The sequence below is a fragment of the Cetorhinus maximus genome, chromosome 7 (genome assembly GCF_964194155.1).
Source record: "Cetorhinus maximus chromosome 7, sCetMax3.hap1.1, whole genome shotgun sequence".
Taxonomy (NCBI): Eukaryota; Metazoa; Chordata; class Chondrichthyes; order Lamniformes; family Cetorhinidae; genus Cetorhinus; species Cetorhinus maximus.
Genome location: NC_135885.1, coordinates 12595039 through 12614733, shown reverse-complemented (window position 1 = coordinate 12614733; position 19695 = coordinate 12595039). Strand labels below are relative to the sequence as shown.

The 19695-nt window shown below is 41.8% G+C and overlaps 1 protein-coding gene across 1 annotated transcript in view; it reads right to left on the bottom strand.

Moving 5' to 3' along the window:
- The window catches only part of prkx (protein kinase X-linked), a 137311-nt gene that overhangs the window by 78027 nt on the left and 39589 nt on the right, over positions 1-19695 (bottom strand). The window contains exons 2-3 of the mRNA XM_078545059.1: positions 8890-9058; positions 4847-5110 (exon numbers count right to left, since the gene is read on the bottom strand). Of these exons, the coding sequence (XP_078401185.1) occupies positions 4847-5110; positions 8890-9058 (433 nt within the window). The remainder of the gene's footprint in view (positions 1-4846; positions 5111-8889; positions 9059-19695) is intronic.

The following is a 19695-nucleotide window of genomic DNA, read 5'->3' as shown; positions in this document are numbered from 1 at the left end:
CCATTGATGCCTTTAGAGTCTGGAAATCTATTTCCTTCTTATATATATTTAATGACTTGGCCTTCACAGTCCTGGTGAACCTTCGCTGCACTCCCTCTGTGGCAAGTATATTTTTTTCTTAGGCAAGGAGACCAAAATTGCAGAATATTGCAGGTGTGGTCTCACCAAGGCTGTAGTAAGACATCCTTGCTCCTGTACTCAAGTCCTCTAGCAATGAAGGCCAACATACCATTTGCCTTCTTAACTGCTTGCTACACCTGCATGCTTGCTTTCAGTGATTGGTGTACAAGGACACCCAGGTCCCTTTGTACATCAACATTTCCCAATCTATCACCATTTAAATAATACTCTGCCATTCTGTTTTTTCTACCAAAATGGATATCCACGTTATACTGCATCTGCCATGTATTTGCCCACTCACTCAACCTGTCTAAATCACCTTGAAACCTCTTAACATCCTCCTCACTACTCACCTTCCCACCTAGTTTGTGATGCTCATATCCCATGGAAATGAAAAAATACTTTCAACTAATCTGTCAAAAAATAATTAAAATCTATGATCACTCCCACTCTGAACATGGCAGTGTGTGGATAATTGTTTTACCAAACTTACATGGCTTCCTGATCTTCAGGTCATAGTTATAGAATCATAGATTGGTTAGAGCACAGGACAAAGCCATTCGACCCATCTTGTCTGTGTTGCTCCCGGAAGGAGCAACTCATCTGGAACCACTCCCCTGCCTTCTCCACATAGCCCTGCACATTCAATCTTTTCCGATAATAATCCAATTCTCTTTTCAATTCCGTGGTTGAACTTGCCTTCACCACATACTCAGGTAGTGCCTTCTAGTTCCTAACCACGCGCAGAGTGAAGTTTTTCCTCATATCGCTAGTGGTGCTTACGCTAATCAACTTAAATCGGTGTCCTCTGGTTATTGATCCTTCCACCAATGGGAACAGTTTTTTCCTATCTACTCTGTTCAGTCTGATCCAAGGAAAACAGTCCAAACTGCCCCAATCTATCCACATAACTGAAGTTCCTCATCCCTGGATCCATTTTTGTGAATCGTTCCTGCACCCTCTACTGCTTTCACAACCTTCTTCAAGTGTGATGCCCAGAACTAGAACAATACTCCAGTTGAGGCTGAACCAGTTTTATAAAGGTTTGACATAACTTCCTCGCCTTTGTATTCTATGCACCTATTAATAAAGCCTAAGATACTGTATGCTTTATTAACTGCGTTCTCAACCTATCATGCCACTTTAATGATTTATGCACATATTCACCCACGTCCCTCTGCTCCTGCACTCTTTAAAATTGCACCCTTCTATATTGCCTCCCAAAGTTCTTCTGACCAAAATGAATCTCTTATCCGCATTAAATTTCTTCTGCCATGTGTCCTCCCAATCCAGCAACCTGTCTATGTCCTTTTAAAGTTCTGTACTATCCTCCTCACAGTTCACAATATTTCCAAGTTGTGTATCATCAGCAGATTTTGAAATTGTGCCTTGTAAACTAAGGGCTAGGTCATTATCAGGAAGAGCAGAGAACCTAACACCGACTCCTGGGGAATTCCATCTTCCTCCTGTTAGAAAAACAACCACTAACGACTATTCTGTGTTCCCTGTCACAGCCAATTTTGCATCCATGTTGCTAACTGTCCCTTTTATTCCAAGAGCTCTAAATTTGCTCACAAACCTGTTGTGCAGCAGCATTCAGCAATTTGATATCTCCAGTAGGATATGCCTTCAAGAAAAAGTTGCACAAAATACTCTGCAGGTTTGTCAGTTTGTGTTCTCTCTGTTTACAGATGTTAAATGAAAGATCTCCACTTTAGTACAAAAACTTGATGAAAAGAAAAACCAATCCACCTTCTCACTTTCGGGAAATTATGCATTTGAACTTGTATCTTGTTAGTCGACACCCTTCCGCATTTTTCCATTGAGTATATAACTACCATTCTTTATGTTCTTAATATATTATCTCATTTTTCCACATTAAAATATATATAAAATGTTATATATTATATATCAAAATATCTTTCCATTCCACAGACCTACGTCTTCCTGACATCCTTTGCAATCTTCCTCAATATTTGCCTAATCTTAGTTTTGTATAAGCCTTACTAGCTTCATCTGCACTTGCTCCTAGGACAGTACATTCCAATAGAATTTGCTAAACTACCCACAGGTGTGGCTACAGCAACATTGTTTCATCCACATGCATTAATTTTAGGAGAAAATGCCAAACACAAAATACAGGCAAATTTGCTTTCCACGTATATTTACTTAACAAATATCTACCATCATTACCATCATTCAGTACAAAACTTTTCAGTCTCTCTTTCACCAAAGTTTAACTTCCAGTAACTAGACATGCTGGGTTTAAACAATTTGAATGCAGTGTCAATTATTTTGTCCAGCAGCCACGAGCAGCAGAGGCATTGCTGAAAGTGTTGAAACGCACATCGAGACACATCAGATGTTACTTGCCCTGTGCCATGGAGGGACATTGTGAAGTTTCTAGCTATTAATTGAGTTTGCTTTCTTCTTCTGAGCTGGAGTTGGGCATTCCAATCAATTGAGCAGACTACATTGGAAGCTTGAAATAAAAACAGAAAATGCTGGAAAAACTCAGCAGGTCTGGCAGCATCTATGGAGAGAGAAACAGAGTTAATGCTTTGAATCAGTATGACTCTTCTTCAGAGCTAAAGAGACGTAGAAATGCGATGGAGCAGGTGGAGCAAAATAGGTCAGGGATAGGTGGGGGCTCAGGAGAGATTGACAAACATGTCATGGACACAAGACAAAGGGAACGTTAATGGTAGTGGTAAAGAGTAAAGGAGGTGCTGATAGTGGCATTAAGGCAAAATAGCAGAATATGTTGATAGTAGAACAAGGGTCAGTGCTCTGTGAAAGCAAAACATAGAAACAAGTGACAGATAAGCTCTGTGGGGAGGAGAGTGGGGGGTTGGGGAAAAGGATAAAAAGGGATAAAAGCAATCTAAACAAATAAATAAAATAGAGAATTGGATAATGCATTTAATCCAATTTATTTATTTATTCATTCATTTTTTTAAAAAAAATTTCCCCCAACCCACACCCTCCCCCCGACAGGGTCACCTGTCACTTGTTTCTATGTTTTGCTTTCACAGAGCGCTGACCCTTGTTCTGCTATTAACACATTCTGCTATCTTACGTTTATGTCGCTATCAGCACCTTCCTTACTCTTTACCACTTATCATTAGCACTCCCTTTGTCTTGTGTCCATGACATCTTTGTCAATCTCTCCTTAGCTGTCACCTATCCCTGACATTCTATCTTGCTCCAGCTGCTCCAACCCCTTTTCAACAGTATAAAATCCATTACATTTCTACTTTTCTTCAGCTCTGGAGAGTCATACGGACTTGAAACGTTTTCTCTGTTTCTCTCTCCACAGCTGCTGCCAAACCTGCTGAGCTTTTCCAGCATTTTCTGTTTTTAATTCGGATTTTCAGCATCTGCAGTATTTTGTTTTTACGTTAGAAGCTTCCTCGTTCACAATTTTTACTCCAGTGTTTCCATTTCACCAGCAATTTTTTATTCGTTCAAGGGACGTGGGCATCGCTGGCAAGGCCAACATTTATTGTCCGCCCCTGAATGACCTTCTTTGGTTATCGTCTAAATTGGTGTGTAACCAAGAAAGCAAAGCAAAAAATACACGCACTGTGAGAAATGAGTATCAAGAGTACATACCCAATTGTATCTATTACTTTTTTTAATTTACTGAGCAAAAATGCAATTAGCCACAGCTGAATTCCCAATTAAGCCACATGTGGCTAATGCAATGAAAAACACTGGTCTAGAGCCTGAATCATCTGTTTTGACATTTGTGCAAAATCAACTTGAAAATACCTTGATGAGAAGTTTAAAATGCTCAACATTTAACATTCTTGCTGTTTTAGACCAGTAATTCATTCAATCTTTGCCATTAACCACTTGCCAACATTCCTTTCCATGGACATATTGGACAGAAAGATACACTGGCAGGAAACCTAGCCCAGAGCATTGATTTATCATAATTCTCATTCAATAATCCAACACTTACAGAAAAATAACATTTCAAAACTTCAGGCACAGCTGAGTTCAATCCTGTGCTCTACTAACATCCAATATGTTCTCCAGCAGGAGTCTTTAAATATCAATCAGTAACAAAGGCTATCATCAACTTTCCTTTTTCTTAGCCCAAGGGTGTCAAGGGCAAATATATCAACTGAGCTCAGCTCACTCAATCAAACTTAGGACATTCCAGGCTGTAGAATTCAGCAATAAGACAGGGCATTTACTCAAACAAGAAAAAGTTTCTAAACGTAAAAGGAGCTTTCTGACAAAGCATTTTGATTCTTAATATATTACTTTAATTGATCAGTTCCTGAGAGGTTTAGAACACCAGTGTGAGGAATTATTTTATACATTGGAGGACATCTCAAATTGAAATTTCAGTATATGTGCTTAAAAGCAACAACAGAAACAGTGGATTGTTAATTTTACTTTCAAATTAAATCACTTTATTCATGTTACTTCTTCACAGAAGGTCAAGTTAATGCAACCATAATGATTCCAAACATTTTTTCCATTGTTTCTAAGTGAATATCAATCAACAGGCCTAGGCTATAACAAGTTATTTGTTCATAAAAAGTCATCAATTCTCAATTTCCATGGAACTATTAAAATATTTTGAAAACTGGTAACTTATATTGCTCACGTTGTAGATGGCTTGCTCTATTGCACAAAACAATAATAAAACATTTCTAATATAAAGCAGGCAGCAAGCTCCTTTAAGAGCAGTTAGGCAAGGAAGACTTACCGGTCAACAAGTTTCTTTGCAAATCCAAAGTCTGTAAGCTTAATGTGGCCTTCTCTGTCCAGTAGAATATTTTCAGGTTTTAAGTCTCTGTAAACAATGTCTTTGGCATGTAGATATTCTATTGCACACACAATCTCTGCAGAGTAAAAAAGTCCAGTACCATTGTTGAAACGTCCAAGGTTACGCAAGTAAGAAAACAGTTCTCCTCCGGGCATGTATTCCATTAACATATATAAAAAGCGTTCATCATGATGTGTCCAGTACCTGTCGTTAAACATTAATAGGTAGATTAACACAGGAGAAAAATGACTATTAAGAGGCCACTGATCTGTTACACTGAAAAATAAGTGAATGGCAAAATGAGATCCTCAAAGCAAATATTCTAGCCTCTCATTTAATAGAAAAATAATGACATATTGAATTATAAATCAGTGGCACTAAGCAAAATTCAACCAATTATTTTAGTATTCTTAATGATACAAAGCTAGGTTGAAATGCAAGTTCAGAGGAGGACACACAGTGGCTGCAAAGTGCTATAGACAGCTTAAATAAATAGACAACAAGATGGCAGATGGAGTATTTGGGAAAATGTAGGGTTATTCACTTTGGTCATAAAATAAAGGTAATCTTTTTTTAAAAGCATGAAACTTGTAAATATTGGTGTTCAGAGAGACTTGGGTGCACTCGTACCAGGGCCTCAGAATTAGAATATGGGTACAGCAAGCAAGTAGGAAGACAAATGGCGCGTTGGCCTTTATTGTAAGGGGATTGAAGTACAAGAGTAAGGGAGACTTGCTACAATTGTACAGGGCTTTAGTGAGACCACACCTAGAATACTGTGCAGCTTTGGTCTCCACATTTGAGGAAGAAAAGATATACTTGCATTGGAGGTATTACAGTAAAGGTTCACAACATTGATCCAAACAAACATATGAAGATACGAATTAGGAGCAAGAGTAGGCCACGCAGCCCCTTAAGTCTGCTCCGCCATTCAATAAGATCATGGTTGATCTAATTGCTGTCTCAATGTCACTAACTTGCCGACCTTCAAAACTCTGATTCCCCTGTTAGTCAAAAATCTATCTCTGCCTTAAAAAAATTCAACGATCCTGCCTCTACTAATCTCCGGGGAAGAGAGTTCCACAGGCTCATGACCCTCAGAGAAAAGAATTCTCATCTCCATGTTAAATGTGACAGCCCTTATTTATAAACCGTGTCCCCTAGCTTTAATCTCTTTTACAAGGGGGAACATCCTTTCAGCATCCACCTTGCCAAGACCCCTTGGGATCTTACATGTTTCAATTAAGATCACCTCTTAAACTTCTAAACTCCAATGGGTTCAGGCCCAACCTTTTTTTTATTCATTTACAGGATGTAGGCGTCCCTGGCTAAGCCAGCATTTATTGCCCATCCCCAGTTGCCCTTGAGAAGGTGGTGGTGAGCTGCCTTCTTGAACTGCTGCACTCCATGTGGTGTGGGTACACCCACAGTTCTGTTAGGAAAGGAGTTCCAGGATTTTGACCCAGCGACAGTGAAGGAATGGCGATATACTTCCAAGTCAGGATGGTGAATAACTTAGAGGAGAACTTATAGGTGGTGGTGTTCCCATCTACCTGCTGCCCTTGTCCTTCCAACCTTTCCTCATAAGATAATTCTATCATTCCAGAATCAGTTGAGTGAACCTTCTCAGAACTGGTTCTTATTTAAAGAAAGTACATAATTGCATTAGGAGACCAAAGTTGTACACTGTACTCCAGATATGGTCTCACCAATGCCCTGTAAAACTGTAGCGAAACATCCCTACTTTTATGCTCCATTCCCCTTGCAATAAACAACAACATTCCATGTGCCTTCCTAATCACTTGCTATACCTGCATACTAACTTTTTCTGATTCACGTACCAGGTCACCAGGATCCCTCTGAGCCACCGAGTTCTGCAATCTCTATGCTGCTTTTCTATTCTTCCTGCTAGACTGAACAAGTTCACATTTTCCAACATTATACTCCATCTGCCAAGTTTTTTCCCTCTCACTTAACCTACTTATGTCTTCTTCACAACTTACTTTCCTACCCAGCTTTGTGTCATGACCAAATTGACCAACTCGATATTTGGTCCTTTCATCCAAATCATTGATATAGATTGTAAATAGTTGAGGCCCCAGCGCTGATCCCTGTGGCACTCCATTTATTCCATCTTGCCAACCGAAATGACCCATTTATGCCTACTCTGTTTCTTGTTAGCTAGCCAATCCTCTATCCATGCTAATATGTTATCCCTACACCATGAGCTCTTACTTTGTGTAGTAACCTTTGATGTGGCACCTTGTCAAATGCCTTCTGGAAATCTAAGTACGCCACATCCACAGATTCCCCTTTATCCACGTTGCTAGTTACTTCTTCAAATAACTTAAATTAGTCAAACATGATTTCCCTTTCACAAAACCATGTTGACTCTGCCCAATTCTGGTTGTCCTATGAAGTGAGGCTGATTAAATTGGGCCTATGTTATCTGAAATTTAGAAGACAGAGGTGATCTCATTGAAACATACTAGATTATGAAGAGGTTTAACAGCAGAAACTGAGAAGTTGTTTCCGTTGACTGGGGAATCTAGAACATGGGGGCATATTCTCAAGATAAGGGGTCTATCATTTAGGGCTGAAATGAGGAGAGCTTTCTTCACACAAAGAGTTGTAAGTCTTTGGAATTCTCTACCCCAGGGTGTTGTGGATGCTCCATCGTTGACTATAGTTAAGGCTGCAACAGACAGATTTTTTTGGTCTCTCAGGAAATCAAGGGATATGGGGAGTGGGCAGGAAAATGGAGTTGAATCCCAAGATCAGCTATGATTGTAATGAATGGTGGAGGAGGCTTAATGAGCCACATGGTCTCCTCCTGCTCCTATCCCTTGTGTGTTCTAGTGTAGGGTTCTTTCCTGTAATTCAGAGGAAGGGAATGAACCAGCTACATAGGGCTTAGGAGGAGTAGGCTATTTGGCCCTTCAAGCCTGCTCCGCCATTTGATAAGATCATGGCTGATTTGACTATGAACTCAACTCCACTTTCCTGTCTGCCCCCACCCCACTCTCAACCTTTGACTCCCCTGTCTATCAAAAACCTATGTAACTCAGCCTGCAATAAATTCAATGACCCAGCCTCCACTGCTTTCTCATGAAGAGAATTCCACAGACTAATGACCATCTGAGAGAAGAAAATTTTCCTCATCTCTGTCTTAAAAGGGACACCTCTTATTCTTAAACTGTGTCCCCTTGTTCAAATCTCTCCCATCCTGTCAAGTTCCCTCAGGGTCTTCAATGTTTCAATAAGATTACCTCTCTCTTCTAAACTCCAATGAGCATAGGTCCAACTTGTTCAACCATTCTTCATAGGATAAGCCCTTCATCCTAGTAATGAGTTGAGTGAACTACCAGGTACAAGTCGATGCATATACAAAACCCAGGTGAAACATTATACAGAAGTACACTACTGGAGTTCACGAGGGCAGAAATTGATCATAGGCATAAAGAGGCATTATGGGATAGAGAATTAGCAAAATGCAGAGGAACAGAAAATTTAAATAGTATAATATCTACACCTAACATAAATGCAAGTTGTTACTGTAAATGAATGACAAATTTTAAGCTGGTTTGATGTTAAAAATGTGACACCACCCCATCTGAACTGCATTCTTTTTTAGTCATTGGAGCCCTTGTACAATATTACATGCAAACTGCAATCAATATTTTTCATAATGTTTAAGATGAAAGTGTTAAAATTTTTTCAAAACTCTCATTTTTCATATGCAGCAACAAGAAAAACAACTCCCAGCATGGTCTATTACAAAAATGGAGTTCAATAAGGACCAAACAAAAAAAAAAATCAAATGATCTAATTTAAAATTGCTATATGCAAACTCAGCCATCCATATTGAAGAGAAAGTAGAAAAGGAACTTACACCAGCAACACTGCCTAAATTGCATGCGAGTCTAACTGTTACAATGCATTAAGCAGGCAAAATCATCTTAGCTAAATACAAGCCTACTTACAGCCTTATAAGAAATGGATGATGGATCTCAGTTAAGATGCTTTTCTCATTATGCACGTGCTGTTCCTGTTTAAGCCGAATTACATCAGGAATGCTCATCACTTTCAAAGCACAGTATTCTCTTGTCTTCTTGTCTTTGACCAGCAGAACTCGCCCAAAGGTTCCAGTCCCTGCAAAAAAAACAAAGATGATCAGAGTCGCTGAAAATCCATTGATGCAGAATAGGCACAGAACCCCATTCTCTGAACATTTTAGATTTTTTAAACAACATCTATAACTTTCATAAAAGCAAAATACTGCAGATGCTGGAAATCTAGAACAAAAACAAAAATACCTGGAAAAACTCAGCAGGTCTGACAGCATCTGCGGAGAGGGATACAGTTGAGGTTTCGAGTCCGTATGACCCTTCATCAGAACTAAGACATATAGAAATGAGATGAAATATAAGCTGGTAGAAGGGGGTGGGACCGGAGAGCTCGATAGACGGCCAGTGATAGGTGGAGGCCAAGAAGAGACTGCCAAAGATGTCACAGACAAAAGACAAAGGGGTGTTGACGGTGGTGATATTATCTAAAGAATGTGCTAATGGGGGCATTAAGGGAAGCAAGCTAGTGGCAGATGGCCCTAGCTGGGTGGGGTGGGGAAGGGATTGAAATGGGCTAAAAGGTGGAGATGAAACAATAGATCGAAATAAATAGGAGGGAGAAGAAAAATATATATTTGTAAATAAATTATAAATTATTGGAAAAGGGGGGGATCGGAAAGGGGGTGGGGATGGAGGAGAGAGTTCATGATCTGAAATTGTTGAACTCAATATTAAGTCCAGAAGACTGTAAAGTACCTAGTCGGAAGATGAGGTGCTGTTCCTCCAGTTTGCGTTGAGCTTCACTGGAACATTGCAGCAGGCCAAGGATGAACATGTGGGCATGAGAGCAGGGTGGTGTGTTGAAATGGCAAGCGACAGGGAGGTCTGGGTCATGCTTGCGGACAGACCGAAGGTGTTCCGCAAAGCGGTCACCCAGTCTGCACTTGGTCTCTCCAATGTAGAGGAGACCGCATTGGGAGCAGCGAATGCAGTAGACTAAATTGAGGGAAATGCAAGTAAAGCGCTGCTTCACTTGAAAGGAGTGTTTGGGCCCTTGGACGGTGAAGAGGGGGGAAGTAAAGGGGCAGGTGTTGCACCTTCTGTGGTTGCATGGGAAGGTGCCATGGGAGGGGTTTGAGATGTAGGGGGTGATGGAGGAGTGGACCAGGGTGTTCCGGAGGGAACGATCCCTGCAGAAAGCTGCCAGGGAGGGTGAAGGGAAGATGTATATGGTAGTGGCATCATGCTGCAGTTGGCGGAAATGGCAGAGGAAAACTCTATAACTTTCATGTTTGCATCAAAATGTGGTTAATTTTCCTATGGAGACATTTCCAATTTTAATGCAGTTTTCACATCACTCAATAAGCTGCTAAAATCTTGACTGAATCACAGGATGGTTGCAACATAGAAGGAGGCCATTTGGAAAACCCGAAGTATGGCCAAAGAATGGGTGAAGACGTTTTTCCTCATGTTGCATCTAATCATTCCAGGAATCACCTTAAATCTATGCCCTCTGGTAATTGACCCCTCAGCTAGGGGAAACAGGTCTTTCCTGTCTACTCTATCTAGGCCCCTCATTTCTGTACACCTCAATTAGGTCACCCCCTCAACCTCCTCTGTTCTAAGGAAAGCAACCCTACCTCTTCAATCTTTCTTCATAGATGCAATTTTCAAGCACTGGCAACATTCTTGTAAATCTCCTCTGTACTCTCTCCACAGCACTGATGTCCTTCCTGTAAAGTGGTGACCAGAACTGTACACATAATTCCAGCTGTGTCCTAAACAGCATTTTATACCATTCCAGCATTACATCCCTGTTTTTATATTCAATAGCTTGACCAATAAAGGAAAATATTCCATATGCTTTCTTTACCACCTTATCCACCTGTCCTGTCACCTTCAGGGACCTTTGAGCTAGCACTCCAAGGTCTCTCACTTCCTCAACCCCTCTCAATATCCTCCCATTTGTTGCGTATTCCCTTTCATTGTTTGCCCTCCCCAAATGCATTACCTTATACTTCTCTGGATTGAATTCCATTTGCAAGAAAATGTCAATGCCAGGGGAAACAATAAATTTATACTGTATGGGGGAGTATGTGCTGATTGATTGGCAAGTGGACTCTGATTGGTAAAGGCATGGAGAATGCACCAGTTGATGGTGACTAACAGTTAACTGCCTGCTTGCAGAAATGACTTTTGCCAATTAATTCTGTTTAATTTACATCTCTTTGGTTGCAACATTTGGCCTCGTTGGTCAGCTAAGTATTTGATTTTGGCTAGGACAAACAAGTTGCAAAGATAATCAACAAAGTTTTATCAAGAAATTGGGGTCCTAAAGAGAGCTCTGCTTTTGCAGCACAACGGTTGGGAGCAAGCAAGTCTCAGCCCCACAGTAATGTCAGGATCACAGTAGCTACTGTTAATGCCACTTGGTGGACTGTATTAATTCTAGACACCCATACAGAATACCAGTAGAGTTTCACACCCAAACTCTTGATCATCATTAGGTGCCAAATGTGATTTTAAAAAAAGTTCCCTATTCCCAATATTCTTCATAACGCAGGTAAAACAATCTGCAAGCTGCTGAAATTTTACTTACTCACCTTACCAAGTTCATACTGAGGGGAAGCATTGGCAGCAGTTTGCAAAAAGTTTGCATTTTATATTGCTGACTAAGCACACTGATGGTTAATCACCATCACAATGATCACACCATCAAGGTTGTTCAATATACTGACTGCAACCCCAGCAAGTGGTGCACACTTAAACACTGGGGGCAGCAAACATGGGAGATTTTTGACCATGCATCCAAATGTCAGCATGGAATTTGCTGTTTTCAGATAAATGTACAGATATACCACAATGACATAATTCACTTACACTAAAACACATTTTTCAAAAATACATTTTATACCTTAGGCAACAAATGCAACAGTTATGGTCCAAATATGTTTGCAATGAAAATGACTGCCTGCAGCGAAGATTTTGGAAAAAAAAGCTGGTCAACAAATTGATAATGTGGCAATATGAAAAAAATAATCAAATAGAAATGAAAACAGAAAATGGCAGGCAAGCTGAGGTGAACAAAGTTTATCTACTTTTGTAGCCTTTAAGCTTTAACAAACAGCACATTCATAAACCGCCCAAGTACGCTTAGTCAGATCATCCTCCACATTCTCAAAAGGCCACTGACGATTTCAAAAGGGTGCAAAGAAAAATGATAGAATCATTTTATTTTGTTCCAGGGATGTGGGAAGTTGGTAATTGCTGCCGCGAGAGGATTAAGAGTCAACCAGGTAGCATGGATTTGAAGTCACATTAGGCCAGGCTCGGTAGAAAGATTCCTTTTCTTGAAGGGAACTAACAAGCCATTTGGCTTTTCATTTTTTGGTGTTAGCCCACGAAGTACCAGATTTCACAACTTGCTATTGTGGATATCAATGCATGACCTCAGTACCATAATTACCAGGTTGACTCTTAATCCCCTCAGAGCAATGAAATTGGGACTTAGGAGTAGGCCATTCGGCCCTTCGAGCCTGCTCTGCCATTCAATAAGATCATGGCTGATCTGATTGTGGTCTCAACTCCACTTTTCTGTCTGCCCTCATAACCCTTGACACCCTTGTCTATCAAAAATCTACCTAACTCAGCTTTGAAAAAATTCAAAGACCTAGCCTCTACAGTTTTCTGAGGAAGAGAATTCCATATACTAATGACCCTCAAGAGAAAAAATTCCTCTCATCTCCATCCTAAATGGGAGACCTCTTATTCTTAAACTATGTCCCCTAGTTCTAGTCTCTCCCAGAAGAGGAATCATCCTCCTGGTATCCTCCCGGTATCCGGGACACCCTGGTCCACTCCTCCATCACCCCCTACTCCTCAACCCCCACTTATGGCACCTCCCCATGCCCACGCAGAAGATGCAACACCTGCCCCTTCACTTCCTCTCTCCTCACTGTCCAAGGGCCCAAACACTCCTTTCAAGTGAAGCAGCATTTCACTTGCATTTCCCCTAACTTAGTCTACTGCATTCGTTGCTCCCAATGCTGTCTCCTCTACATTGGAGAGACCAAACGCAAACTGGGCGACCGTTTTGCGGAACACCTGCGGTCTGTCCGCAAGAAAGACCCAAACCTCCCTGTCGCTTGCCATTTTAACACTCCACCCTGTTCTCTTGCCAACATGTCTGTCCTTGGCTTGCTGCATTGTTCCAGTGAAGCCCAACGCAAACTGGAGGAACAGCACCCCATCTTCCGACTAGGCACTTTACAGCCCTCTGGGCTGAATATTGAATTCAACAACTTTAGATCTTAAACTCCCCCTCCCCCCATCCCCACCCCGTTTCTTTTCCCCCCCCACCCGCTTTTTTTTTTCAATAATTTATATAGATTCTTCTTTCCCCACCTATTTCCATTATTTTTAAATCTAAAACTAAAACCTTTAGTCTTTCCACCCCACCCCCTCTAGAGCTGTACTTTGAATATCCTGTTTTCCATTCTTAATTAGCACTTTTCTCAGACAAAGACCACCACCTTCAACACCTCTTTGACCCTTTTGTCTGTGACATCTTTTGATTATCTGCTCACACCACACCCTCAATGTGTCTCTTCCCCCCCCCCACCCACCTTAAACCAATTTATATTTCTCCCTTGTTGAAACTATGCTGCAGTTCTGCCGAAGGGCCATGAAGGCTCGAAAAGTTGACTGATTTCTTCTCCGCCGATGCTGCCAGACTTGCTGAGTTGTTCCAGGTAATTCTGTTTTTGTTTTGGATTTCCAGCATCCGCAGTAGCTTTTAGCTTTTTGTTTTTATCCTGGTATCCACTCTATCAAAGCCCCTCAGGAGATTATGCTTCAATAAGATCACATCTCATTTGTCTAAACTCCAATGGGTAAAGACCCAACCTGTCTTCATAAGATAAACCCTTCATCCCAGGAATAAGTTGAGTGAATCTTCTTGAGCTACTACTTATGTAATTATATCTTTAGTATTGTTGAAAAAAAGACATGCGACCAAAGCTTTTAATCTTGCACTCATCAGGATAGGTCACAAGAATTTTCCAACCATAACAGCGGAACAACAATTTATACTCCCTGAGAAGAGAGCATTGATTGGTTGGCAAGTGGACTCTGATTGATTGAGGCTTTGCCACGGAGAACGCAGCATTCTCATCACGTGCTCGTCTTTTACATCTGCTGTTGTGTCCAAGACAGTGTTGGTGAACTGGGTTTCAGTGTGTAATAGAGACTTGAGAACGCGCACTCCACATTAACATTAATGAATACTGGCTTTCCCATATCCCTATAAATGAAAAATAAAGCATAAGTAATATCTCTCTCAGAGGGGGGGGCAGTGGCATAGTGGCAACATCACTGGACTAGTAATCCAGAGGGCCAGGCTAATGATCTAGGGACAAGGGTTCAAATCCCACCAGAGCAGCTGATGGGATTTAAATTTAATTAATAATCTGGAATTGAAAAGCTAGCCTAAGTAATGGTGACCATGAAACCATTGATGATTGTTGTTAAAAACCCATCTGGCTGACTAATGTCCTTTAGGGAAGGAAATCTGCCGTCCTTACCTGGTCTGACCTACATGTGACTCCAGACCCACAGCAATGTGGTTGACTCTTAACTGCCCTGTGAAATGGTGTGGCAAGCCACTCAGTTCAAGGGCAATCAGAGATGGGCAACAAATGCTGGCCTTGCCAGCAATGCCCACATCCCATGAAAGTACATTCAAAAATGGCCTATATTGGTCACAGGCTATCAAGTAGGAAACCTGGCTTATTTTTCCCATTGTGGGATCAGTGTCAACCTTAAATTAAACTTGGCACCATCTAATATACATGGGCTAGTTCTAAGCACAAGGCACCTAAAGGAAGTAGTTTTTAGAGCTTACAATTGAGATGTTATTTCCAAATCACTGCCTTCCTCTCTAGGGTTCTTTAAACTTGCTACAGGCTTAGCAATAGAAAAGGATGGAGGTTTCAAACTTAAATGTGGAAGATAATCCATAAATTTTGACCTTAGGCCTGATAATCCAGCTTCGAGCAACTGGTTGCCATCATCTAACTTTTCCAACTCCCCACCTCAAACAGCTCCCCCATCCCCGGCTTTCTGTCACTTGTTGGCTATTAATGAAGCTTTTGAGTGGTTCCCTAGGGTTCTCCAAAAATCTAGTCTGTTTTTTCCTCAAGAGAGCATTGCTTTGTCAAGTCAACTAGAGTTTGATGAATTGATTTAGAATCAATTCCTTGGTGCAACATGTACATTTGCCCAGTTTGCTCATTTGACTTGTCTTCAGTGGGGGAAAAAACCCATCTCTGCCAAAATTCTACTTAGTAACATAAGTAACGAAAGTGCATCAGTATTTGAGGTTGGGAAGTAGGCTACAATCTCAATGCACATCACAGGCTCAGTTTATTTCTAACCAATTTACTGGTCAGATTTCCTGCAGAGCATTACAGATCTGATGGATAATGGTGCATGTTGCCTACCTACGCCTGTGCTGTAGACGTCTATGAGTCTACCTAGTCTTCAGGAAGATATTTAATATTATGCAACACAGCAGATTGATTTCTCAGTCATTTTCCCATGACTTATAATGTACTAGGTTAGATTGGCAAGTGGCCAAGAGATAGCAAAAGGTGGGAGGAACTGTCATAGTGGAAAATAATTGCCAAAAGGAGACCTAAAGGGGTCAAATGTTGGGGTCACTATTTATATAAACAACAAATAGACTACTACTGAAAGTCCTGACCAACATTTATCCCTAATTACCACAAAAATGCCAGGTTAGATGGTCATTTACATCATTTCTATTTGTCGGAGCCTGCGGCATACAAATTGGTTGCTGGGTTTTCTGTATTACAAGGGCGTGCATTTTGTAAGAGTCATTACAATCCAAACACACTTCATTAGCTGTGAAATATTTTGTGACATGCTACATGTTCTCAGTTTAACGTGCCCAAGTTTGCAAATTACAATTGGATGGAGTAGAAAATGATGCCACTCAGCTCCTGACCTCAGTGCGGCCTTAGCTCAAACATGGACGAAAGAGCTGAACTCCAGGGTTGAAGCCAGAGTGACTGCCCTTGACATCAAGGCTGCATTTGAATGAGTGCAGCATCAAGAGGTCCTAGCAAAACTGCTGTAAATGGGAATCAGAGGGAAACTTTCTGCTGGTTGGAGTCATACCTAGCATAAAGGAAGATGGCTGTGGGTTGCTGGAGGTCAATCATCTCAATTCCAGGACATCACTGCAGGAGGTTCTCAGGATAGTGTCTTCGGCCCAATCATCTTCAGCTGCTTCATCAATGACCTTCCTTCCACCATAAGGTCAGAAATGGGGATGTTCGTTGATGATTGCACAATGTTCAGCACCATTCACAACTCCTCAGATACTGAAGCAGTCCATGTCCAAATGCAGCAAGGCCTGGACAATATCCAGGCTTGGGCTGACATGTGGCATGCAACATTCTTGTCACACAAGTGCCAGGCAATGGCCATCTCCAACAACAGAGAATCGTACCATCGCCCCCTTGACGTTCAATACCACTACCATCACTGAATCCCCCACTAACATCATCATGGGGGTTACCACTAACCAGAAACTGAACTAGCCATATAAATACTGTGGCTACAAGAACAGCTCAGAGGCTAGGAATCCTGCAACGAGTAGCTCACCTCCTGACTCCCCAAAACCTGTCCACCATCCACAAGGCACAAGTCAGGGATGTGATGGAATACTCCACACTTGTCTTGATGAGTGCAGTCCCACAATACTTAAGGAGCTTGACACCATCCAGGACAAAGCAGCCCGCTTGATTGGCACTGCATCCACAAACAATGACTCCCTCCACCACTGATGTACAGTGGCAGCAGTGTGTACCATCTACAAGATGCACTGCAGGAATTCACCAAGGCTCCTTTCCTTAGACAGCACCTTCCAAACCCACAACCACTACCATCTAGAAGGACAAGAGCAGCGATATAGGGGAACACCACTGCCTCCAAGTTTCCCTCCAAGCCACTCACCATCCTGACTTGGAAATATATCGTCGTTCCTTCACTGTCGCTGGGTCAAAATCCTGGAACTCCCTTACTAACAGCACTGAGGGTGTACCTACACCGCATGGGCTGCAACGGTTCAAGGCAGCAACTCACCAACGCCTTAAGGGCAACTAGGAATGGGCAATAAATGCTGGCCCAGCCAGCAAAGCCCACATCCCATGAATGAATAATAATTTTTTTTTAATGTGGCAAATATGGAGACCTGGTCACCACAAGTTTGGGAAGCACTGAAATTCTACTGGAACTGTTCTACCCGGCATAAAGCTGATGTAATCTAAAACTCTGCAACACATGCTTTACTTACACCAAGTCCTGTTCACCCATTGCCACTGTGCTCACTGACCTACCTTGGCTCCAAGATAAGCAGCGTCTTGATTTTAAAATTCTCATCCTATTTTGTAAATTCCTCCATGGTCTCATCTCTCACTATCTCTGCTTTTTCCTCCAGCTCTACATCTTCTATCGTACCTACTAAAATAATGCCAGCTAGAATAATAATACTGTAATATTAATATCACTACTATCCAGCACTGTGAGGAGTGGAAAAGCTTGGAGGAGAATAGGGGAGAATTAAATTAAACTCAGACTTATCATCTTGTTCAAAGATGATAAGCCTTCAAAGCAAAGCAAAGATGACCATATTCATCATCTGTGGTGTTTGGTTGGGTTCTGGTGAGTATGTAGATGATTGCTTAAGCCAATCGGCACCAGGAAGATTCTGCTGCACATACAACAGGATACTGCAGATGACTGAGTCTTGGGCGAGCTGGCTTGGAATTTCATCTGCTTGCATTTTCTCTGTGCTTCTGATATGTGCTTGCTTTTGAAGGAAGCCACACCATTTTTCATTTGTGGTGCCAGATGCAGTGATCCAGGACAAGCTTCTCCCAGGGCTTGAAGCCAATATCAAGGCTCCCAAGTGGAGCCTTCAGAGTGTTCGCGTGGTACTTCCTTTGACTGCCATGAGAACACACCCCAGCCTCAAGCTCTCCAAAGATGATTCACTTGATAAGCGAGTGTCTGGCATGCTGGCTACATGACCAGCCCAACTCAGTTGTGACTCTCACTGTGGTGTGGATACCGTGTCTGCTATCTTGTCCTTCCAAAGGCAGCTCAAGTGGTTGAGCTTCTTAGTATGACACAGGTATACAGTTCAAATCTTGCTTGCGTGGAGCAGAGTGGGCAGGAGTTACTGTACAGATTCTCAGTTTGGTAGGCAAACTTGCTCCTCTTCATTCCCAGACTGATGTTTGAAATCTGCCGAAGGCTACACTTGCTTTGCCAATTCTTGCACATCTTGTCAACACTGGTTGTGAGAGCGTGCTGCCGAAATAACTGAACTTATCCACCGTTGACAGGTTCTGGTCACGGGCTGAAACCTTGGGCTCAAGATAGGGCTTTCATGGAGCTGGCTTGTACATAAGATCAGTATAAAGAAAGCAACAGCCGAAGTTGTTGCATGTATTGGAAAACAAGTCCATGCCAAGTTGCATGTCCAGCTTTCAACCAGCATCTGGTGCACAGTTATCAGCAAACAGAAAATCATGAACTATGTCCTTGGAGACCTTTTTTCCTGGAGTCATCTCAGATTGAGCAGCTTCCTGTGCATTCAACATCAAGTTTTGATGCCATGATCACCACCGTGGAAACCATCGGAGGGCGGAGAAAAAAAAAAATAGGGTTGGCGCTAGCATGCAACCCTGTTTAATTCCATTAGTGACTAGGAATGGGTCAGAAGAATCACCATAATCTAGGACATGTGCGAGCATGCCTTCATGGAACTGTCTTCATTGGAATTGTGATCAATTTCTGAGGGCAGCCGAATTTCTCCGGGCAGCCGAATATCTCCATTACCTACCAAAGCCCCTCATGGCTCTGTGTGTCAAAGGCCTTCATCTGGTTAGTAAACACAGTGTAGAGGTCTATGTTCTGTTCTTGACATTTCTGCTGGAACTGTCTCAATACAAACACCATATCAATGGTTCCTCAACTTTGATGTTGCACTAAGTGGTTCAGATGGATTCTGGCAAACATTTTGCCGACGATGGGGAGGAGTGAGATTCCTCTACGATTGTCATAAAATTGATGAGTTCATTTCTGCTTGTACAGGTGTACAATGGAGGCATCTCTGCATTCTTGCATGATGGTTCCTTGTTCCCACAGATTGAAAGAGTTCAGTGAGCTTCATGACCAGGCACTGGCCTCCAACCTTTTAGACCTCAGATCAGGTCACATCAGCTCCTGGAGCTTTGCTGCTACATAGGGGTTTGACAGTGTTCATCGTTTCTAATCTTGTGGGAGGCTCATCAAGAGAGCAGATGGCAACCTGTGGCAGCCTGTTGATTGTTTCTTCATTGATGATGAAAGCCAATTGAGGGTGTGGTTAAAGTGCTCTTGCCCATCATTCTAGAATTTGGGCTGTGAGCAATGTTGGCCTGTCGGCACCACGGATTGATGAAGAACCAGTAAACTGGGGCTCAAAAACAGATTTCAGAGCATCATAGAATTTCTTTCAGTCTTTGTGGTCTGCCAATCACTGAAGTCCATCTGCTTTTTTGATTCAGCCATGTATCTTGCATCTCTGAGCTTGCACTGGACAGTCCTGCAGATGTTTTGGCAGGCATCGTGCTTGGGTAGTGATGTCCT